We start from the raw sequence: 25,748 nt of genomic DNA on the forward strand, positions 1-25,748 counted from the left end.
GCAAGGTTCTAAGACAACTCCAAAAGCTTCATGATGGAAAATGCTGCCCACATTCAAAGAAAGAGTTATGGAGTTTGCAGATAGAAACATACTATTTGCTCTCTCTCTTTTTTTTGTTTTGTTTTGTTTCTTCTTTCTCATGGTTCATTTTATTGGTTATAATTCTTCTTTACACATGACTAATATGAAAATATATTTAATATGAATGTATATATAGAGCCCATATCAGATTGCATGCCATCTTGGGGAGGGGGGAGGAGAGAGAGGGGAGAAAATTTAAAACTCAAAAGCTCGTGGAACTGAATGTTGTAAACTAAAAATAAATAAATTTAAATTAAAAAAAAAGATGATTAGGGCCTGAACTGGAATGGTGATCTAAGAGTGGGGGAGAAGGGATGGATTCCACAGATGTTGAGGAAGTTAAATCAATGAGAATTGGAAAGATGGGAAAGGGGTAGAAAGGGTAAGAAAGAAGAGATGATGATGACTATGAGGCTCTGAATTTGGGTGATGCCCTTAACAGAAATAGAGAAGTCAAGAAAAGGGGGTAGGTGGGGTGGTTTGGGGCTAAGATAATGAGGAATGTTTGGAACACTTTGAATTTGAGATGCCTAGGTGACATCTAGGTGGAGATGTCCAGCAGGAAGCTGAGGATGTGGAATTGTTGCTCAGGAAACAGATGAGAATGGATGTGCAAATTTAGGAGACATCTTCATAAAGATGATACTTGAACTCTGATGAAATCATCAAAAGACATGAGGGCCCAGGACAGACATCAAAAGGGATGTGGCACTAAAAGAGACTGGGCAAAATTTTCTTCAGAGAAACTTTAAGGTACCAATGAAGGACAGTCAACGCAAATGCCCATAAAAAGTCAATAAATCTGGTGAGACCTTTACCTTTATCCACATCGACTTGTCAAAGGGAATATCTCCAGCAAGAATGGTTCCTGGTTCACCCTTCTCACCCTGAAATGCAGAGAACTTTCTGAGGAAGCCATTTTGGTCATTTTAAAAAATATTTACCCTCACACAGTTCACTGAACCAGTGGCAGCCTCCAATATGCTTAGCATCTTTTCTTTTTAATTTTATTGATGTGTTTTGCTTCTACATTACAAACATTTACCTCCATGAGAGGTCTCCTGAAACAAAACAACACAATTATGCAAAACCAGTAAGATAATGACTTCATCTGTAATGAATACTCCACATCTGTAATCACCCCACCTCTGTATTTTAAAAATTGTTTAAGAAAAAAAAAACTTGACAGAAATTTATTTTCTCTCCCTCTCACCCTCTAACAAATTGAAAGAAGAAAGAAAAAATTCCTTGTAGCAAACATGCATAATGTATGATGCTATTTTGATTTTAAAAAATTAAAAAAATTTCTCCCAGAGAGCCTTTAATCTCATGTTCATTTGAGGAAGTTGGTTTTTTCCACTTGGCTGCATAGAAATGGAGGAAAAGACATTTAAGAGTGGCCTTGCTTTCTGCTTCATTTTCTTCCTTTCTACCTTTCTCTCCTACTTAGCATTAGTCTTCAATTTGATTTTAGGCAAATTTGATAATGGTGATTTTAAATGTCTACCATTTCCCTCCTGCTCTATTTATTGTTTGTTTGAAAATACCCGACTTAGCAAACAATACTTCAGATTCTGTTTTCTTCTGGGATCATAGATCTAGAGCTAAAAGGAGGCTTATAGTCCATTAAGTCTATCCCCTACATTTTACAGAAGAGGCGATTGAGGCATGGAGAGGTAGATAATTTGCCCAGGGTCACACATCTTGTCAAAGTCAAGTAGAATTGGAACCTAGTTCTCCCTGATATAAAGATTAAGACTCAATCCACTCTGCCGCTTGTCTTTCCTAAGAATTAGTGTTTTGACTCACCAGAGTTGATTATGCAATAGATGATATCACAAGAATTTATGCCACCTAGGGGTATTGTTCAGAGAGAAAATTATGCAAGTTTTTCTCCAGAACCTCTTAAATAACCTGTTTACGGTCTTTTTTATTCTGTTTTACTTCCCGACTCTCCTTCCCAGGTGTGCATGGCTTTCATAGGTTTCTCTTTTCTCGTCCTTCTCAAAACTTAATAAATAATAACAATAAATGTTTAATAAATTTATTATATTTGATAACTTTCATTATAATAAATATTATATTATTAATAAATATTAATTGATTCAAAACCATTGTCATGAAGGGATTTATTACTAGTCATACTAAGATATAAATGGAAAATAAAGCATAATGTATTGTTCCTTTCAGGGGTATTTGCATTTCAGTTAAATATGATACAAATCAATAAAGATTATGGAATTTAAGTAACCAATTGATGTTGAAAGGCAGCGTAGTACAGCAGATAGACAAAGCAAGGGAGATCTGAATTAAAATTCCACCTCTGACATATACTAGCTGTGTGACCCTGGACACCTCTCTGTGCTCTAGGTAGTTTTATAAGTTTCAGAGAAGGTGCCAGCCTGCATAAATAGAAGGAGATTTTTCATTTGAGAGTTCCTGATACAAATGAAATCAGAGAACCAGTTAAAATCACTAAATTAATGACAAAATTGGTAGGGGAGGCTTTGGGGGTCAAGGTACATACATTCTTTTTATAACTATAATCATACCATGACTTCTTCTAAGGTTGACTCTTCTGCTATCCCATAGAATAACAGTCATACCTTCCTTCCTTAGATGCTAACTCCCTCCTTTCTTCTCCCTCTTTTTCCTTTTGGCTTTCAGAAGAATGAAACTAGCAAGGAAGGAGGGCACCTCTATGCATTCTGGGCATTGAGAGTATTTGAAAGCATGGTAGATGCTTGCCCAGGGCTGCTTCAGAAGCTAGCAAATTCCCTGTCCCTGTAGGAGGCTATGGGACCATTTTGCAATGATACTTAAGAAAAATTTGTGCTTCAACTTGACTAACGTGGAAGTATGTTTTGCATGACTGCACATATATCAGATTGTTTGCCTTCACAATGAACAAGGGAAGGGAAAAATCTGGAGCTCAAAATTTTAGAAAAATGAATGTTAAAAATCATTTTTACACATAATGGGGAAAATAAAATATTAAATCACTGTGGGGGGAAAAAGGAAAACAAAGAAGAAAGATTTGCCCATAAAGTAGGAACTGGACTAAATGATTTCAGGAATCTCAATGCCACTCTTCTATGAATTTATAACCACAGTGCTATCAAATTCTAGACAGGGCTATAGTAAATGAACATTAACATTCAAGGTAATAATATCTGGGTAAATGACTTCATATTTTGTTACTCATTTTATTATTCATTTGCTTTCAAAACTGTAAGACCATTAGCATGGTAAGATTGGAAAAATGGAAAATAATAGATGATTTCAACTAATTTTGGATTATTTCACAAATTCTTGAGAACAGTCATAACTTCTACCTCTATTTCCCTCTTACCTTTTCTCCTGGTAACCCTGGAAATCCAGTGTCACCTTTTGGTCCCTTTGGGCCCTATAAAAATATAATAAAAGAAAATTAATATCCTTTATTTAGAATTAATTTGTCAAAAGCAAAAAAAAAAAAAGATTGCTAGCCATACGGAAAGTCTGGGAAAATTATACTATTATATTGATTTTAAAATGGATTTTGGAGGAAAGAGGTCTAGACTAGGAATTGGGAGGGACTTCAATATATATTTGATATTCCTTCAAATACCCAATCTATTCAACTTCCATGATCAGTTCCTCTCTTCTTGCCATCACCCATAAATGTTTCACTTCCCTATTCAAGAACTCTGAAATTCCTTTATTCAAACATAATCTTTTATTATTCCATCACTATCCATATTTTATTGTCCCTAAACCTGGTCTCTTAATCCCTTAGGACTTTCCTAGGCTATCACCCCTGGTCTGGCTACATTCCGTTCCCCATCTTAACCCTTTGGTGAATTATTTCAACTTTATATTACCCTCTATTATTAAATCACTTGCCCCCTTGTTCTATTTTCAAACACAGAGCTACAGAAAGTTAGGAAACTAGACTTAGTGGACTGGAGCCTACTACAAATTTATGTTATGCAAGCTCAACTGAGCCTTCACCCAATGGAGGAGATTCTTTTAACTCCTCCCTTTGCAATTCTCTATCACTCTAACTACAGAGGCTGTTCTAAATCTTCTCTTCTCAATCCTCCCACACCACCCTCTCCTGCCTTCCCACTCACCCATCATAGGCTCTGATGAAGAGGCAGTCTTCTCCTGGTCAAGGCCAACCCCTCTACCTAATCCCATCCCCTTCAGCAGATTGTCTTCATGACTGTCCTCATTCTCTCGTTCATCTTCAATTTATCCCTTCAGTTTCCCTCCTGCTTCACTCTACTCTCATCATCTCCCTCCCACCCTTTTGCTTATCAACATGAACCTCACTATTGAGGAGATGACTTCAGCTTGGATACTCACACTCCTTTTTGGGGGGCACCTAACCCTTCTTTGGTCCCCTTCTGTTCCTAAAACCTCTCCAAGAGCTCCATCCCTTTCTCCAACTTTTCGTTTCCTTTCAAATAAACATTTGCTCATTCATTCTAAACCTCAGCTTTCATGACATTTTTATAGAACACTGCCACTTTGTTGTTTTCATATCATTAGAACGTAATCATGTCACAAACTTAACTGGAAAGTACCTTAAAGTACTTTGGTGCTACCTTAAAGAACTTTAGTACTTAAAGTACCTTAAACTAGTCAGACCCCTATCTGAATTATCTTTCATGTTCTCTTGCCATTTCTATGCTTGTCTTGGATTTCAATTACATGGTAACCTGAGTCCCACTTTCTTCATTTGTAAAATGGAACTTTCTTCATCTGTAGTGCCTGTCTCGTAGCGTTGTTGTGAGGCTCAAAGGAGCTAATATAGGATGCCCCCAAAGACTTAGGGCATATTTAAGCTTTGATAAGCTTATTAGTTGAATAATCCAAATAATAAATATAATCAAATCACATAACTTAATAATAATTTGATAATATCATTAAAGCTTAAATTTGCCCTAAGACTCTTGGGACATCGTACTTATGTAAATCACTTTATAAATCTTAAAACATTAGGTTGAATAAATGCCTGTCCGTATAGCTATCATTATTAATGGCACAGTTGATAATGTATATAAAACATTGAAAATCTTAAAACCCTAGAAAAATATGATTAATCCTAAAATATTATATAATAAATACACATATAGTATGTTAATTATGTATGTAAAATGCATGTAATGTGTGTAAAGCACTTTGCAAAGCTTAGAACACTGTATAAACATTGTTATTAACCTTTAAAATTATACAATAAAATGTGTTATTAAATAGTTAATAAAACATGCAAAATATAATGTATAAAACACCGTGTAACGCTTAAAATCTATGTGTTAATATTAGCCTTTAAACAGTATATAATAAATATAGATTGTATAGCTCATGATGCATGTAAAAGACATATTGTAGCACTTTGCAAATCTGAAAACATTATGTAAAACATTATTAGCCCTTAATATTATAAAAACATTATTACATAGTTAATATTATGTGTGAAGTATTTCCTAAACTGTAAAATATAAGATGAAAGCTATTGTTATTTTAGTTAATTATTAGTTCCAATTTAAGGACCATAATGCTTACTGGGAATCCTGGCAGACCGGGCTTGCCCTCTGGCCCCTGTAATACATCAAATCAACAGATATATCTTGCAGAATTTTTATGGACTAAGCTGCAAAGTCATTCTCATTCTGTTCATACACTTGATTATATCTTAAAAAAAAACAAACTATTACATTATTGCCATACTCAGAAATGTAAACAGTAATCTTGTCAACAGAAGCTAAAAGAAAAGTAGTCCGGGGGGTGCAACATGAGTACAGAGGATAATACAATTATATGCACAGTTTACATCAGAAGGGATGGGTTATCTTTTACTGAGTGCTGGCCATGACCCCAAAGAAGCCTTAGGAATGGGGTTCCCTGGTAATAAGACCTCAGAGGTGGGAGTGTATGAAGATAGGGAGTCACACTAGACTGAAGAGGCTTAGGGAGGAAGCACATGGTTAGAAATTCGTAGCCTTAAATCAACTATACAGGACTCATGAAGGAAGATGCTATCTACCTCCAGAGAAAGAACTGATAAGTAAATGTATGTATAGTATGATTTTACATACATACATATGTCTATGTGTAAGTATGTATGTATATACATGCATATATATGTATATATATGTGTATGTGTGTATGTATGTGTGTGTGCTTATTTGTATTCTCTAGAATAAAATGGGAAGGGAGGGAGAAAAATATAATAAAAAGTACATAGCAGAGAAAAACAGAAAATTTAAAAGGAAGCACAGAAAAGCAGGGTAGCTTTGAAACAATGTGTAGGACTCATTACATATTTTTTTTTTTAAGTAAACAGTCTGAAATGGAAATTCATCATTTCATATTGAATCCTCTATGTTGTGCTATGTACGTGGAAATGCTCTTTTTTATTTTGTCTTTTTATATGTAAGTCCAAGATAAATAAAACTTTTTATAAAATTTGTATCTGTAAGTCAACCTCAAGTATAAGCACCTCTGTGTATAAGCTGGATATTAACACTAATTAAAGAGTCCAATACCCTTTGGGATGCAAATTGGTATTAAAGTAGGTAAGGGATCTAAATTACTCTAATAGCCACAAGTGGGATTGGGGATAGCCCACTTTCCACATGAACATGAATATCATTTCTAGCTTAGCTAAGAAAGTGATCATGATGTGAAGGAAGTTAAAGATGAATAAGATTAATTCATGATAATCGAGCTATGGTGATTCAGATCTGATTGTTCACTGTCAAATTTCAGAGATGCTTCTCAAATTACTTTGGGGATGCTATATGACACAGAGTGAAACTGTCAGATACGAGTAACAGTCCTTCAACTCTCTTTTCTTCCTAACTACTGTGTATTTAACCACCTGGTATTTATTTTCTTCTCATACATGTACTTGTTTTCAATTATAATATGAGTTCCTAGTTTTTTGGTTTTCTGAGGAGAATTATGGTGATTGGTAAGAAAAAATAAGCACCTCACCAAAGGTGGTTTTAAAAAAAAGCCAAGAAGAAAGAGGTAGATTTATTTTTGAAGAACAATTAGTATGATGTCAGTATTTGCCATACTGTCATGACACTGGTCACAAAGACTCAAGAAATGAAAATTTTCTCTGATTGTCTCAAGGATCAAGAGCCTTCATGATCACCAGAAGAAGGTTGCCTTTTGTAAGTTAAGCTGATTACTGAAGATATTTAGGGTCAAAAAATGAATCATTTCCATGGAAAAATGTTACTGGGGACAAGATGTACTCCATTATAAAAAAAATAGCAGACAATGTTTGAAACACATGTTGAGGTCAAAACTGCTGATGGCTACTTTCTCCACATCTTTCCTGCTGGCCTTAACAAGGACTACAACAACCACTTCCATATGACTTCTTTTGCTTAGTACCAACAGGTTTATCTAATTTGCAAGAAAATTATGGCAATCACAATTTGGTACATGTAAACAAATGACTTGAAAGAAGTTGTCAATAAACTGATTCCAGATAACATTGGAAAAGACATAGGAAAGGCCTCCAAGACTATTTATCCTTTCTGTAATTGATGTATTGTATTTGGTTAGGGCAAAAAAAGCTCAAGTTTGAACAGGGAAAAGTAATGGAATTTTTATGGGGAAGGTCGTGGATCTTTAAAAATTTTCTAGAGATGAAATAAGCAGGAAAGCTGATGAATACAAGCACCCAATTCAAGAATCTGTCTAAAATGACTTCTAAAGGTTGAAAAACAAAAATTTATGCCACAAAAACAATAAAAGAAAGAGTACGGATATCACCACCATCTGAAATCTCCATCATATGTTAAAGGAGAGAAGTTATTGTATGAAATGGTCTTTTCCATTGCTTTTAATTCTCTTATCCTGTAAATGTATCTTTTCTTCTCATTTCATTTCCTGCTGAAAAATTCAGCCAGATTTTCAGTCATTCAACTAGTACTTATTAAGAATATACCATTTTTCAGGCACTGTGCTGGTTCGCAAGAATACAAGGACAAAAGTACTCTCAAGGAATTTATTGGTCTCTCTCATTTTAAAATTTGCTCTTTAATAGACACTATATACCTTTTTAATGATGGTCAATGGGTACTTTAGGGATATTTCCATAAAGACAGATAAGACATAATAATATTCAAAAGAACTTGCATTTTGAATAGGAATTGGAAATTGTCATTTAAAAATGGAGCTATTTTTACATCCTTCTTTCCTATTTGGGTTTGTCTAATTTTTCTTTTTCACTATACCTTGAACTTCTAAAAGGAAGTTTTTACAAACTAATTTACTGATACATCAGGTTAAATAACCTCTCTCCACAGAGATTATGAATATGTTACTATATTTTAAGAGGGATCTTTAAAGAATGTGATAAGACTGACAGTTTAAATGTGACTCTAGAGTTTGATAACTGTGATAGCTGGAGAGACACTGGATGAGACATAGAGATAAGGAGCTAAGAGAATTTTTTTCTTGAGAAACTGAGTTAACATTCAAGGAAAAACAAGTTTAAAGAGGCATTTCCTGAGAGCAGTAAATTTCCCTCTTATCTGGCGAAGAAACAAGATGAAGAGAATCCTTGAGTGATTTTGGCTATTATCCTGAGAAAGCTGAATGGCTAGACTGTGTTTCCAGTATTCAAAAGTCAGCAACAGCAGCAATGATTAAAAGTGAATCTGACTTTCTCACAGTTGATAGATTGCAAATAATTATTTCTGTTTTATTATTTGTTATACTGTTAATAAATTATATAATAGTAAACCATAATGGCCTAGCTAGAAAATTAGGAAATCTGAAATGTGTGTGTATATGTGTATGTATATACACACATAAACTTTTATATATTTATATATGTATATATATACATATATACGTATATATATGTGTGTATACATATATGAAAGTTTATGGGAAAAGAAACTTATTTGTTTAATAAATAATATTTAAAAACTGGAATGGGAGCTGAGTTAAATGATTAATTAATGAGAAATTTTATAATCTTAGTAATTTATGAGGAAATATCAGAATATACTCCTTGATTGCCTTAAAGTCCAGGTTAAGAATATGGTAATAAGCCAAGTATCAGATAGATGGGATAATATTCTCAATTAGGCCACATTGGGGTGATCAGTCCTAAAACTGTTACTTTTGAGTGTCACAGCTCTTAAATCCTGGTATATTATGTTGAGTATTAGCATCTACATATGAATGCTGAATTTGGAGCAGTTTTTTTATACTTACCGGTGGGCCAATTAGTTCAGGAAGTTCAGCAATATTCTCCATTCCATCAGTGCCATTGAGAATTGTCTAGGAAAGAAAAGCAGAATGGATAAGAATATGGTACATTTTCCTTTTTTTGTTAATAAGAATAATGACTATTTATATTGTGCTTCATGTTTTGTGAAGACCTTTACACTGACTATCTCAGTATCTCACTTCAAAACAACACTATGAGGTGTGTACTATTATAATCCACATTTTCAGGTAAGAAAATGGGGGCCTGGAGAAGTTAAATAACTTACTCAGGATCATAGAGGTAACAAGTACCCAAAGCAAGATTCGAACTAAAGTCTTTCTGACTCCAAGTCTAGAACTCTATCCAATATGCTACCTAGCTACCTCTTTCTGTTTTGTCTATGACATTGTCTTAATTAAATTCAACTTTACTAAAAAGAAAACCACCTTCAACAATAAGTTATATTATAACTTATAATTATATTTTATAAGTCACTGCCAATTCATAGATGCTGCTTGATTCTTTTAAACAACTCAGGTATTCCATTTTCTTAAATTTCTTCTCATCAATTTTTAAAATTCATTGTTTTTTAATTATATATACATCCTGATTTGTGTAAACAATGAAGCCTATGAAGGGGTCTCATTGTTTGAATTCTCACCATATGACATTATATGTAAAATATGATCATTGTTCCAACACAATAGAAATGTGTAATGAAAAATTTTAAAATAAGTTCCCATCTATTTGTTAATGTAACAGAATAGCAAAGGATAAAAAAAAGTATGTTTCTGATTCATTTATGATGAAATAATATATTTACAGAAAACAGTTTTTTAAATTACATAACTACTGAATATCATACCTAAAGATAAACCTACACTGATAATAAGATGAAAGCATCATTATTGTCATGTCATTTAAAATATATTAGCAACTTCAGGTGAACTGTCTCTTCTTTCTTTAAATCTTCATATTCACTGGTAGGTACAGAGAGCTTCATCCACATCTTGGCAAATTTACATTTTCACAATCCCGTACAATGAACCAAGTAAAGTTGGTTGAATCAGCAATGCTTTAAACTCAATATTGTTTTCCTTGCAATATATTTCAATAGCTGGGCCAAAATTACCGAAAGACCAACCTTCAAAAATAGTTTTAATCACCCATGGTTTCTTATTTGATTCCAAAGAACTGGAAGTAATTGTGACCTCACAGCATAAGGATTTCAAGACTGATAAGCAAGACTTATTTTATTGTGTTTGTTTAAAATGCCCTTCTGCATTATCTTCCAGTAAAAATGTTAGGTGATCCTTAGACACTTTAAGTCCACTTTGAGTTATCCCCCATGGTTGATCAATGTATCCCTTTCCTTTTATTACTTTCTTTAAAACCTCAAGACATTTACCTGCCATCTATAATGGTCACTTCTCTGGTAATAACAATATAGTAATATCATAGTAATAATAGTAGTAAATAGTAAACAGTAAGATATTAGTACTAATAACTTGACATTTTTGTCTAAATGGCATTCTTTTTTTTTTATTATTTTTTAATGTTTAACAATCACTGCCATACAATTGAGATTTTATCCCCCCCACACCTACCCCCCACTACCTCCCTCCCTCCCCACGACTGCATACAATTCTGTATGGGTTCTACATATACTTTCCTATTGAGTATATTTTCACTATAGTCATGCTATGTAGTCAGACTAAAATAAATGAAAGAAATCATATAACAAATCAAAACATGATACACAAACACATACACATACACAAACATGATCTGCTACATTTTGTGAATGACTTCCATATTTCTTTCTCTGAGTGTGGAAGGCATTTTGCCTTGAGAACCACCTTTCGGATTTTTTTTTTTATAAGAAGTTTTTGCGTTATTACAAAATTCCAAGTCTACCAGAAAAAACTCTGGCGCACTGTGGTCGTTGCTGTGCATAAAGTTCTCCTGGTTCTGCTCCTTTCACTCAGCATCAGGTCATATAAGTCCTTCCAGGCCTCTCTGAAGTCTTCTTGTTCATCATTTCTTATGGCACAATAGTACTCCATTACATTCATATACCATAATTTATTCAGCCGTTCCCCAATTGATGGACATCCCCTTGACTTCCAGTTTTTGGCAACTACATAGAGTGCTGCTATAAATATTTTTGTATATGTGGGACCCTTTCCCATTTTTATGATCTCTTGGGGATATAGTCCTAGTAGCGATATTGCTGGGTCAAAGGGTATGCACATTTTTGTAGCCCTTTGGGCATAGTTCCAAATTGCTCTCCAGAATGGTTGGATGCGCTTGCAGCTCCACCAACAATGAATTAGTATTCCAACTTTCCCACATCCTCTCCAGCATTTATCATTTTCTTGTTCTGTCATGTTTGCCAATCTTATAGGTGTGATATGGTACCTCACAGTTGTTTTGATTTGCATCTCTCTAATCAATAGTGATTTAGAGCATTTTTTCATATGATTATAGATATCTTTAATTTCTTCCTCTGAAAATTGCCTGTTCATATCCTTTGACCATTTATCAGTTGGGGAATGATTTGTATGATTATACATATGAGTCAGTTCTCTATATATTCTAGAAATGAGGCCTTTATCCCCGAGCTTAGCTGTAAAAATTCTTTCCCAATTTACTACATCCCTCTGGATTTTGGTTGCATTGGGTTTGGTTGTGCAAAAACTTCTCTCAGTTTAATGTAATCAAAGTTATCCATTTTGCATTTCATAATGCTTTCTATCTCTCCTTTAGTAAAGAATTCTTCCCTTCTCCATAGATCTGATAAATACACTATTCCTTGCTTCTCCAGTTTATTCATGGTATCAATCTTTATACCTAAATCATGTACCCATTTGGACTTTATTCTTGTGTACAGTGTCAGGTATGGGTTTATGCCTAATTTCCACAACACTGTTATCCAGTTTTCCCAGCAATTTTTGTCAAACAATGAGTTCTTATCCCAGAAGCTGGGGTCCTTGGGTTTATCAAACAGAAGGTTGCTATATTCCTTGCCTACTGCATCTTGAGTGCCAAGTCTATTCCACTTGTCTACCTCTCTGTTTCTTAGCCAATACCAAGTGGTTTTGATAATTGCTGCTTTATAGTACAGTTTGAGGTCTGGTAGCTCTAGGCCACCTTCCCAAGCATTTCTTTTCATTAGTCCCTTTGATATTCTGGACCTTTTGTTTATCCAAATGAATTTTGATATTATTTTATCCAGCTCTAGAAAATAATTGTCTGATAGTTTAATTGGTATGGCACTAAATAAGTATATTAATTTAGGTAGAATTGTCATTTTTATTATATTAGCACGGCCTATCCATGAGCAACTAATGTTTTTCCACTTACTTAAATCTGACTTTATTTGTGCAAAAAGTGTCTTGTAATTGTGTTCATATAATCCCTGGGTTTGTTTTGGCAGGTAGACTCCTAAGTACTAAATGGCATTCTTGATAGCAGTTCTGAATTCGTACATCTAAAGGATCATCCATTTCTGTCACTTTAATACTTCTACTCCTCATAGTTGTTTGCAAACCACAAAAAGGATGATTCAACTTTATCTTTTTCGTTTGTTTCACCTGCGTGTTGTATGTCATTCTGTACCATAGACGTAGGCATTCCAAAATCTTGTTTTCTTTAGTTACTTTGACATGGCCTTATGTTATTCAATTATAATACATTTTTGTTTCAATGTAATAAAAAGTTTCTTCTTTTCTGCCTACTTAAAATGTATCCATCTGAAACATTTTCCTCTTTGTCCATTTTGTTAAGGCTTCTAAAATTAACATGATCCCATTTACACAAAATGTTAGACAAGTACAGATTGATGTTAGATCTTAAGCATGTTAAAATTCTCAACTAACTCACACATGTCACATTAACCAAATTTTGATTTGCATTAAATGTGACCTGGCATAATTCACACTAAATCAAATTTTGCATTATTCAAAATTGTATTAATCTTGACCTAGCTGTATTTTGTTTTTGTCTGTTTCATCTCTTCATGGTGGCTCCACTTTTACTCCTTTAATATTCATTGTTAGCTTAGAAATTTTATTTATCTTAATGTCATAAGATAGAAACCATTTTGTAAAATATAAAGATATATAGATATCAATACATATGGAATTATTTATAATTGTATCTATTCAAATTCTTCCACTTTACCTACTTCTTGGCACATTTGCTCATTTGAAATTAATGAGTAAACTCTTTCATCCATTCCCACTCCATGTCATTTTTCCAATTTATGACTTTATACTTTAATAGAGGATAGAGAGCCAGACTCAGAGTCTGAAAGATTTAGGTTCAAATTCTGCCTCTAACACATATTGACTATGTTACTATGGGTAAGTCGCATAACCTCTAAATGCCCCATGGCAATCTCTAAAATTATAAATTGCTGAGCAAGGGACTGATGGTATATATTGGTGGGGAAGCTTTCTCACTGGGAGCTCTCCAAACCAATAACATTATAAGTCTTGTTCAAATAATACCTTAGACATGTTCTGTGAATGGTTTAAAATTTGATTCTGAGACAACATATCTAATTCTCTCCTAAATATTCATCCATTCATTCCTTTATTAAATGGACATTTATTAAGTATATATTATGTGCAAGTCACTGTGATGGGTATAGATTTCTTGGTTACATTTTTCCATTCTATCTTGGAGATTTGGGTGTTTATGGGATCACCTCTAAGAGAACCGTTCTCACCAGAAATGTTCCTTAGATTATGGTGAATCAAAGAGATTACCCCAGGGCTTATGCTTTGTGGGCCTTTGTACCTGATAGCTTAGCAATGGCATTCAGAGGTAGTTGTTGGAAGAGAAGGGGGCTTATTTTTCAGTTCAACAGATCACAGAGTTATTTTCCTTTGTCACGTCCCTAATTCCCATTGCTACCTATAGTAGAAAAGCAAATAGGGTTTCCCTTACCCACTTCCACAATAGCCCTTCAGCAGCCATGATGTAAACATCATTCTTTTATTTTTATACATCCCCCCCTTTACTTCCTTTTTGTATGTTCATCTTAATTTCACTTTCTCTAGATGCAATGATCTATCATTTTCTTGGACCTTACACTTTCCAATATGAGTCTAGGATTCACAGCTTCTTAGGGATAGTGTTAGTTTTCCTTGACCTGGTTGTATAAGGATAACCAGCACTGAAAAATCAGCTTTTGATTCGATTCAAAGTCAAATTGAACATTAACTAAGCAGTTATAATGTAACAGACTGCTGATAATGCATGCTAAAGATGACAAAAAAATTCTTTTCTTTTTCCTGACTTGGGAGAAAGAGGATCATTTAGTCAGGTAGTTCTTAGACATTTTTGTGTCTTGGATCCCTTTCATGGTCTGGGGAAGCCTATGAACCCCTTCTCAGAACCATGTATTACAAAGAAAAACAAACATAAGAGAAAATAAAGAGGTAATTTTTCCCCATCTAAGTTTGTGGACTCCTCCCCTGTCTTTCCCAAAATCTATCTAGGCATTCTTGCACTCCAGGTTAAGAAGTCCTCAGAGAAGAAAGGAAAATAATGATGGAGAGAAGGCAAAAATAAGTCTTCCCTTTTTCTGGTTACTGAGAGTGGTAGGAATGCTAATCAGGGAGTATTAAATTTTATTAAAGATGAGATGAGAATATTATGGTTCAATAAAGGACAGTGTATAGTATCATCTATATAATTCTGTTCGGGTCCCTTTCTTTCCCTTTCTTTTATGATTCTCACTTTCTGCTGCTTCTCACCCAACCTGTCATGTTCTCTACACTATTCTGCTTTCTTTATAGCTTATCTCCTCCCTTCTCTCAAGTGTTTTTCAAGGCTGGTCAAGCTAGGCAGAAGATCCAAAGCTCAAGGATGGAAATAGCTGGCCTGGGTGTCTTTGTTTTTCTTCTTTCCACCACTCTATTACCCCAGAAAGAGTGAAGGGAAGTGGAAGGGAGAGAAAATACGTGCAATACATGTATGCTAATTTTTTAAAAATAATTTTAAAGAATAGGCAGAAAGATCCTGAATAACAGATGGCTCCAGAACGTCTTCTTGCCAAAGGTAGAAAGCCCATGCTCAATGAATACTTAATCAATGAATGAATCAAAAAGATTTTTTTAAACCTTTGCTTACTTCTGTATGTATTCAGTGAAGGAAAACATTATGTGAAGAGGCTGAGATACTCACTGTGGTCACAGCAACAGTCCTTCCTGGTGGTCCTGGTGGCCCAGGTGGCCCAGGTGGCCCTATTAAGCCACTTCCGTCACGTCCCTTTTCACCCTGGTTCCCAAAAGAAAGGATGTCAGAAAAAATAGCCATTGAATTCATATTTGCATAATGTAAATCAAAATGATAACTGGAATTAAGTGTAACCACTTTGGGACCTGTGAACTTACCTTAGGCCCTTGGTCCCCTTTTTCTCCTTTTGGACCCTACAGAAAATGAAAAAAATAAATTTATTGAAAGCTTCTCTGAGACCTGTTATTCTTTCCTCCTCCACCCCTCTGTTTCAGTCCTTTCTGGAATATTGGAATGTCATTCAAACATCTAACATGAGACCTCCTCTTTACAATTCATTCTACTCACACCTGCCAAAATAATCTTCCTAATTCATGTGTCTATCCAGTTCCCTCTTGAGCTCAAAAACCTTCGATGAGTCACCATTGCCTATAGGACTATCCTCTTCTGTGAGAAAAATGCTTTGCCTCTTAGTACTTTCAGGATGGTATTACTAACTAATGATGAATATCTGGTCACTGGATTCAGATGGCTCTGGAGGAGAAATGAGGCTGGTGACCTGCACAGCCCTCCCTCACTCAAAACAAAGTCAAGTGCCAATCATGTCATTATTTCTCTGATGGCATGGTCTTTTTCAGCAATGAAGGATGAACATAATATAAACAACTTAAGCCAACCTGTATATAGTGTATGTACTTTTCCAGGTATATTTTCTATCTCTGCCCTTCATGGAGTCTACACTCCAGCTAAGCTACTTGTTTGATGATCTTGTCTTGCCCCTTCCCATAAGACAATTTGTGTGACCTCTCTCACACTAGAAGTAAGTAAGCAAAACTGGGTGGCCACTTTCCCTAGATTTTGGCTTCTATTTCGAGTGGAAAGTTAGACTGGATAATATCTTCTAGCTCTAAGATTTTATGATCTATTTCTATGGTTCCATGTCCATAATAAATCATCTTTGATTTTTGCTTATCCTGTCTACTTTTTTTGCCTTTGTCAGTTTTTGCCTTTTTTTGTATTGCCAGAACTTAGCACTGTATCTTGTACACAGCAAGTGCTTAATAAATATTTATTGATTTGATATGTAGTGTCTCTGACATCTCTTCCTTTCCATTCCTTTATCACCTCAGTATAGATCTTCATAGCCTTATGCTAAAATCATTGCAATATTCTCTAAATCAATCTCCCTTCCCAATGTCTTTCTTCTTTAATCCACATAAACATTGACCTAAATAAATGTCTCCTTCACAACAATTTCATCAAATATATTTTTATTAATTAAAAAATCTAATGGCTTTGCATAGTCTCTATTGAATTGAAAGGCAGGATTTTGTATTTAAATCCATTATATTTCATCTTGTTAATTTTGTCTCTTTGTTGTTCTATAGAAATCTTTTAGCAATTGGATATTCAAGGCTATCCACAACATAGCCTCACTCTCTCTATCATCCAATAGTTCTCACCATGAGCACTCACCTGAAGCTCACTTTGTTTACTTGCCTTCACACAGATATGACATTCTTGTCTCCATCCCTTTGTTCATGGTGTTCTCTTTGTTCTTCCCGTTTTATCTGCCTCTATCCCACCCCATCCTCCAAGTCTAATCTCTAATTCTAGCTTGTGTCATGACTTTTCCTCTGACCACTCCAGCCTGTAGTAATTTCTGAACTAGAATAACACAATTTCTGTAAGTCATTTTGCAGATGATCCAAAGATGAGAATAGTTGATATGCTTGATGATAGAAGTAATAGTAGTGGTATACGTTTTATAACACTTTAATATGTACAGAACTTTTGAAATAACTGACAGGGAAGAAATATAATAAGAAAATAAGAAAAATAAATATAATAAACTAAAAAATCATAGATTATGGTTCAGATAATCAGTTGTAAGATAGAAGGGACCTGGAAACAGTTTTTGTTTGTTTGTTTGTTTTGGTGGTGGGGGAACATTAGGAATGTGACAAATTCTGCTTTTCTCCAAGCTTGGTTCTTCTAACTTTAAATATGGCTTGTGCCCAGGAACTGAGATATTCAGGACCAGCTTAGTCTTTGACTTCCAGTGACTGGACCATTTCAAGACCTGCCTCTTAATCTCTCCAGCCCTAGTCAGTAACTTCCTATCAAAACACCAGGGAGGGAGCCCGCTAACTCACAAATCACTGTACATTGTTGAAGAGCACTGTCATAAATGACTTCTATACTGGTTTTTAATTGGACCTGTGATTTCATCAGCATAGGGAGTTCCTACTTAGAGACAACCCCTATCAATGGAGATCGCAATCTCTTCTCTTTAACTTACAGCCCCTCATTCTGAGGCACTGAGAGGTTAAGCAAATTTGCTCTAGGTCAGTATATGCCAGAGGCAGGATTTAAAACCAGGTCTTGGTGGCCCCAAGGCTGGCTCTCTTTCAACTATATTATGATACCTCTCTCCTTTTTCTTTCTTTTTAAAATTTTCTTTATTTTATTTTTAATTTATGGGATAAAACAAGCATTTTGATAACACAAAACTGCAAATTTATTATGTACAACTTGCTATTTCTTTTAAATATATAATAAAGTTATCATGTAAATTTCTTTCCCCCTCCCCCTCCTTTTTCTTTTATTAGAATGAAATCTGTAACTTTCATTCTGTGGTTCTAGTTTGACTCTTTGGAGCCACAGACAGGATGTCTCATTTCCCTTCTACATAACAGCTCTTTTAAACATTTGAACATAAGGAATATGTTCTTCTAAAGCCTCCTTTTTTACAGACTAAACAGTATCTGAACCCTTGGAGTTCAGGACTTGGCCAGGAGTGAGAGGCATATATTTACCACCCTGAAAAGGGAGGGATCAGTCAGCAGATAATGACAAGGCAATGATCCTTCTCTGTGAAAAAACTTCATATCCTATGGATGCCTAGAATGACTACTTCCCTAGGGAAAGATAAGGAAAGAGTTAGTCAAAATGACCAACAAAGGGTATTGAACTTTTTACATGGATCTTGAAGGCATGATGGTAGGGATCCCTTACCCATTGGATGGAATGGCTGTTCTGCTGGGGGGTGATGAATTGTTACAAACTCAGATGCAAAAATTATTCTTAGCCACTTGGCAGCAGTTTTATTATCTCTGCTAGAGACAACTCTGGAGATTAACTTCTTAGTTCAGAAGCCCTACCTGATTGTGAGGTCCCTTCTTAGATCATCTCTTCTGTGTAGTTAGAAGTAAGGAACCCCAAAGGAGAAAGAGAAAAAGAAAAAAAGAGAAAGAAGGCCTGCATCTACCAGGACTCAGGAAAATGATCAGATCTGATCTGTGAGTGTCTGATCTAAGGGGCATCCATCCAGGTCAGTTATCCAGGAGCAGTTAAAATAAGCACTTAAATTTTACTAGCTCATGTCTGCTTTTCAGGAGACAGATACATCATAGATACTTTCTTAAACAGTCCAGACTATGAGCTTGGGAGTTGTTTCTGAAACTAAAGGGTCAGATCAAATGACAGGATTGTTTAATTAACATTTATGAGCCAGGGATATTTATAAGCAATTCCTGATAGTTTTTTCCCTAATTACAAAATAGCTCCATGATGGTAGAATTATCAGGAAAACAACTGACCAGTATTGTTGTGTATGTATATAAGTGTGAGTTTCTTGATTGTCCACAAGCCATATGTACTGTTTATATGGGTTTCCCTCTTGCAGAAGAAGAGATGACAATGGCCAATAAACTTGGTTTTGTAGTTTATCATGAAAATTTGGCTTCTCTGCCTTATGGAGGTTATAAATCCCTCTTGGCAGTTAACAGTGCCTACATCCTTGTATTATGCACTGCCATTCTTCTTCCAATAATATTTAATAACCTCAATAAAAGGGCAAGTATATTAAATATGAGAGTAAACCCTGGGAAAATGGAAACTAAAAACAGAAGCACTTTGGTTCACTGAGTACAGTTTTCACCTTGAAAAGAACTTCATTTAATTCCTACAGCGTTGTAATTTTTTTTTTGGCTCGAGTACCTTTTGGACAATCTATCCATCATAAATTAGAAGGTACCTTTCATTTAGGACTTCAAAGTTCTATGGATTCTTATCCCATAAATAATAATAGTGCCTTTATGAGGTTGTAGTAGGCATTATGGAAATTATGCAGATGGGAAAATAGAGGCATAAAGTAGACAAGTTATTGACAATAATTGGTTAAGGTTTTTCCCTTCTCTCCATTTTTCCTCCTCTCCCCAGCTTCCTGTCTCTAACTCTCTAGGACTATGCACCGAGATCCTATTTCTGAAGAGATTAGGTCACTTAGAATTCTGATTTTAAAAATAAACTTACACTTGGTGCTGTTGGTCCTGTAGGTTTGGGTTCACTCAACAATCTAATGCTTCCAGAGCCTTCTATATCCTAGGAAAAGAGAAAGAATGATACATAATCAAAAAATAAAACCTACTTATTCATTGTAACTACAATTTTTCAAAAATTATCTTGCCTGGGATGGCTAAACCATAACAGGCACCAATTCTGGTGCCCAGTCCTGGAATGTGGAGGGCACATGGCATAGTAGATAGAGAGCAGGTCTTAAAGCCAGGAAGACTTGAGTTTTAGTTCTCCAACACACACTAGTTATGGGACTCTGGGTAAGTTATTTAACTTTTTAATGCTTTAGTTAATTCTATAAACTATATATTAGAGAGGAGATGTGGCTCTGCATTGGCAGAGAGAGTTTGTTGCTTGTACTAATGAAATCAAAGGTCTAATTCCTATTCTCACTCAACTGAATCATCCACCAAAAACTAAAAACTGGGATATTGTTGAAAGATAAGGACAGAAAGGTTGTTGGAGACAAACTGTGGAGAGCCTTGAATATCACATTAAAAAAAAAGTTATTTATTTGATAGGTACAGGGGAGCCCCGGAAAGTTTTAGAGCAGACAAGTGAGATGTTGAGCCCCATGGACCCTGGGAGGGGTGTATGCATGCTTGTGTACATGTATGTGTGTGCATGCATATATGTGCACAAGCATGGGCATATGATATCTAGAAATATCACTAATATAAAAATAAAAGGCAACAATACAACTCATTAAGATAAGGGTGACTAGGTCTTTGTCATGAAGAAATGATTGGAGAGGGGAGAGAGACTAGAAACAAGCAGTTATAACCAGCTAAGAACCTAACTGCCAACATGAGGGTCAGGAATCATTTTCTTCCCCATCATATATGGTCTATACTGGCACACAAAGGGAATACATAGCAGGAATATTTATGAAAGAAGAAAAGCTCCTGCTTCCAGTGGTCAATTAGATTGGCTGCTAGGTACCAGAGTGAATAAAGCACCAGACTCGGAGTCAGGAAGACCTGATTTGGAATCTTGCTTCAGACCCTCACTAGCCATAGGACTCTGTGCAAGTGACCTCTCTCCTCTCAGCTTCCTCTCCTCTCCTTTCGCTTGTAAAATGAGGGGGATTGGATTTGACCTCTGACCTTCCTTTCAGCATTAAATCAATGATTCTATGATTGTGGAACCCTTTGACAGATTTGGAGGTTTTTTTAAAAAAAAAAAAGATAAAGATTCAGACCCAGCTAAGGCCATTGTTGCAAAATTTACTGTTCCCGGAAGAATCATCAGATGTGGGGATGTCTCTCTGAGTATGCCTCAAGATACAGATCTGCGGAAAGCTGCCCAGAGACGGTGTGTTATGTCTGTCTGTTTCCCCTTCCTCTCATGCATTGTGTATGCTGGGGATATGCACAGTACCTTCCTTGTGGCTGGGAGTCAGCCAATAATAGAACACGCAAGTCTGTGACTTTGAGATTTCAAGTTGATAATTTTGAGCTAGAGGAGTCTGTGGGATGGATACCTGATTGGAGATAGCCAATGAATAACTAAAAACCCAGAACGACACCCAAGTAAGATATAAATATCAGATATGTATATTTAGGAGTCATTTACATAGGCACAGTAATTGAAATGATAATAACTCATTTATATTGATTGTTCAGCCTGAATGTCAGCTATCCTTGGCAATATCATAGTTAATAACAATAATTGCTAGTGTTTATGTTATTCTTTAAGAATTATGAAGGGCTTTATCTCATTTTTATCTTCAGAATAACTCTGAGAGGTAGGTGCTATTATTGTCCCCATTTTTCAGATGAGGAAACTGAGGCAGAGAGCATAAGTCTTACCTAAGGTCACACAGAGAGTTAGTGAGACTTAAGCTGGATTAAAATTCAATTCTTCCTGACTCCAGGTCCAGCTCTCTATCCACTGCACCACCAAGTTACCTTCTAGGTGTTTTGAAATGTGTATGTATGCATCATCTTTGATATTATGTCAAGAGCACTAGAAAAAAGCTCCCACTAAACATATTAGGTAGTCCATCTGGGGAAGACATATGGGGAAGATGGGAAGGTATGAGTGGGTTATGATATCCATCGGAGGAAGGAGTTCCCACATTGATGACATCTCATTCTATCATGTATTGAATTCTCCTTGGGATGTCTAAAAGCTGAAGGTATCAATGTAACTCCAAATATAGGGACTGGGCAGAACTGTAGAGCAGGATTAGATGCATTGAACACTCTAGGTAAGGGACTGGAAGAACCTCTTTCACTCCAAATAAACCATTGGATCAAACCTTTGTACCAATAAGAAGAATCATAGGACTCTGTAATTAATGGAAATAATAATTAATTAAAATAGTATATAATAATTAATTAAATAGGACTCCATCTTAGCTAGATAACAAAGTGGATGGAGTATTGGACTTGGAGTCATGAAGATTGGAATTACAATCCTCTTTCAGACTCTTGTGCAACCCTAGGTTGTCCTTTAAATTGTTCCAGCCTCAATGTCCTTATCTGTAAATTATGGATAATAATAGATCTACCTCTCAGGGTTGTTGTGAGGATCAAATGAGAAAATATGTGTCAAGCCCTTCCCAAACCTTAAAGATCTACATAGATGCTAAGCAATAATATTATTAATAAAATAATTAAGCAAACAGTCCTTTGTTTAAATCTAGAATAAGCAGAAGTATATAGATGAGGCAACTTTTTCCAGCCTCTCCCCACCTTCTCCTTCCAATTTTCTTCCTTCCTTTGGCAACACGGGGGCCATTTGGGTGATGTTTCTGATTGTGATGATATATACAGAAGTCAACAACAATGATAACAGCTAGCAATAATATTCAGTTAAATTTAATATACATTTCTTAAGTATCTATTACATGTGAGGCACTATTCAAAATATTGGAGTCCAAAGACAAAAATGAAATACTACTAGTATTTACTTCTAGTTTGAAAATACTTTTCTTAAAATAATAATTCTGTGAGATTGGTACCACAAATACTATTGTCCCCATTTTTAAAATGAAGAAGCTGAGGTTCAGAGGTGTTAAATGATTTGCCCAAGATCAAATGTAGATAAGTGTCAGAGGCAGGGCTTGAACCCAGATTTTTCATTCTATTACTCTACAGAGGAAGGTGTCCTGGACAGCCCCTTCATGGCTCTGTCTCTACCTAACCCTTCTACTCATATGTTCCCTGTACTATTTTGTCAGACTAAAGTGGAGAACAAGGTTTGCTTTCATTCTGCTATAACCTTAATCAAACCTAGAGGATGGTAATTAAAAACTCTTGTCCATGGTACTACTGGATAGAGGTTATTAGTCACAGAGGACTCATGGGAATAGTACCCTGTTCTTAAGTCTAATCATCATATAATAGCAGGCTAAAGGATAGATGCCCAGGGAGAAGTAGAGGAAAAGAAAGGAAATAATTCTCATGTCTGCATTACCCTTGCAAGGGACATACAAAGGAATTGCTTTGGATTTAAGGATGCTTCAAGGATTCTTGTTTTTATTCATCTGTATCTTCCATCCCCCAATGCAGTCAGGAGTACCTAATTCTATGACTGAGTAGACAATTTCATAAGTGGTTGTGTCCAAAAACCAAACACTTTATGACCTCATAGATAATATAGTGACAAGTCTGTCTAACTTTAACCAAGCTATTCCTCAGATGAGAGACATGCAATCCATCAGTAGGACCACAGTCGAAGTTCATCTAGTTTGGTGCTACCACTTGGAGCATGAATTCAATTGCATAGCCTTGGAGAAACCAGAGTCTACCTCCATGCTCCAAAGGGTCATTAGAAGAAGACTTCAATATCCTGTTACATAGTACATAATTTAACTAAGGGACCACCACAATAATAATAATGATAGTAGCTAGGATTTATCTAAGTATTTCATGGTTTGCAAAGCTCCTATCTGATCATCAGAACAACTCTGGGGGGTATTATTAGCCGCATTTTACAGATGACAAAATTGAGGCAGACAAAGGTTAAGTGACTTGTCCAGGGTCACATAGCTAGAAAGAGTGTGAGGGAGAATTTGAACTCTAGTCTTCATGATTTCAAGTCTGACACTTCATCCCCTGTACCACCTAGTTGCCTCAAGCTACTGTAAGAGAATAAGGTGCTTATTCTCATAAGGCAAATGAATACTTACTCCTTTTAAAGTCATTTTTCATATCTCAAATAAGCTGACCAACCCCCCAGATAGAAGTAATTTAGTTTTGGTAATTGATATCCTATTTCAACTTTAATCCAACTAGTTTCTGGGAAGGCTACAGTGACAGAACCCACAAAAAGTGTTCTCAAAGATTACTTTTTCTATACATAACAGTAGTTAACTGGTGGCACAAATAGTTGACTGGCAGATTGTCAATCTGTAAATGAAGAAAACCTAATGGAGTCTGAATAGCAGAATGTGTGCAATTAGTTTCACAAAAAAAAGCAATGGTATTAGGGACATCTCATGTGAACACAGATGAATGGAGCAGAGCCAGAGCCTTCTGACAGTCAGATCATACCATAATCCATGAAGCAGAATAGGGTTAGGTGTGGGGAGGGCTCAGAGATAAAACGGGAGTTAATTTGGAGTTGACTTCAGGCAATGGGCCTAATGTTGGCATTAGGATTTGGGGACATTATAGAATCTCATATACGGTATATGCTTAATAAATTATTGAATTAGTTGATAAGGTCTTAAGATTATCACAAAATGACTAACTGGAGCTTTGCTATGCAGGATGCACCTATACTAGGAGCAAGACCTAAGAAAAATGAAGTCCTACTCGAGTCAGTCCTAGTATACCAAAAGTGAGAAAAGAGAGTGCATGAAATCAGTCTTGTTTATTAAATTTCATCATTCCTTCATGCATATATAATTAGAAAAGAAAGATTACCTCAAATCCAAGTCCCATTCCACAGCTGGCTCCAGGGGGCCCAGGAGGACCAGGGAGGCCAGGGGGGCCAGGCTCCCCAACAACCCCATCTTTCCCTGGGGGGCCTGGTAACCCTCTTTTTCCAGAGTCACCCTGGAAGGCAAAGATTGATTGAATTGAAAGGAGCTTAAGTCAGTTGTTGAAACCATATAACATTTGTCTGGCTTGAAAAATAATTCCTTGACTTAGTTAAGTTGATGAATTATGTGATAGCTCTTTCCTAATTTTATAGAATGTCTGAATTGTTGTTCCCATGTTCACTGGTAGATATACTTTTAAACTAATTTGAATACATTGTGGAAGAGATGGCAAGGAAATTGTAGAAGTATTTCTGACAAGTCTACCATGGATCCTGTCTGCCTATGTTGTTTATTTTCAGTGCTTGGGATGTCTTTCTATGCTACTCTACATGGATGGATTGCATTTTGCATTATTATAAGGAACTCCTCAATCAATGAAATCACAGATTCATCTGAACATTTGAGTCCATTACATTTGTCATTCACATTCATGATACACATGCAGTTATATCATGAATATATGAAAATTTCATAAAATATCAGAATTAGACTATAAAGATGTCCCTCTTTTACCTTTTCACCAGTGGGGCCATTAGGACCTTTTTCACCCTGAAAAATAAAAGGAATTTCAATTAAGTCAATAATAATGAAAGAGTGAGCTGCTACAAATCTTTGAAGATTTATAACTAACTTCCCACTCGATGAGGACCATCCACCTTTACAAACTCTCTGAAAAAGTCATCCAATTTCAGATTCAGCAATGGGGGGAGGAAAAGGGAAGGAAACCATCATTTATTAAGCACCTACTATATGCCAGGTACTATGTTAAATACTTTATACATTTTATCTCATCTGTTCCTTTAACAACAACCTTATGAGGTAGGTACTAGA

At 35.6% G+C, this 25,748-nt stretch overlaps 1 protein-coding gene across 2 annotated transcripts in view; it reads right to left on the reverse strand.

Annotated features, from left to right (window-relative positions):
- The window catches only part of COL15A1 (collagen type XV alpha 1 chain), a 193,837-nt gene that overhangs the window by 60,968 nt on the left and 107,121 nt on the right, over positions 1-25,748 (reverse strand). For both annotated transcript variants that reach the window (XM_072604723.1, XM_072604714.1), the window contains 9 exons: positions 25,431-25,466; positions 24,799-24,930; positions 19,880-19,948; positions 15,721-15,756; positions 15,512-15,604; positions 9,319-9,384; positions 5,635-5,670; positions 3,434-3,487; positions 900-968 (listed from right to left, as the gene is read on the reverse strand). In XM_072604723.1, coding sequence (XP_072460824.1) covers positions 900-968; positions 3,434-3,487; positions 5,635-5,670; positions 9,319-9,384; positions 15,512-15,604; positions 15,721-15,756; positions 19,880-19,948; positions 24,799-24,930; positions 25,431-25,466 — 591 coding nt within the window. The remainder of the gene's footprint in view (positions 1-899; positions 969-3,433; positions 3,488-5,634; positions 5,671-9,318; positions 9,385-15,511; positions 15,605-15,720; positions 15,757-19,879; positions 19,949-24,798; positions 24,931-25,430; positions 25,467-25,748) is intronic.

Source organism: Notamacropus eugenii, chromosome 1 (assembly GCF_028372415.1).
Source record: "Notamacropus eugenii isolate mMacEug1 chromosome 1, mMacEug1.pri_v2, whole genome shotgun sequence".
In the NCBI taxonomy this organism is placed as follows: domain Eukaryota; kingdom Metazoa; phylum Chordata; class Mammalia; order Diprotodontia; family Macropodidae; genus Notamacropus; species Notamacropus eugenii.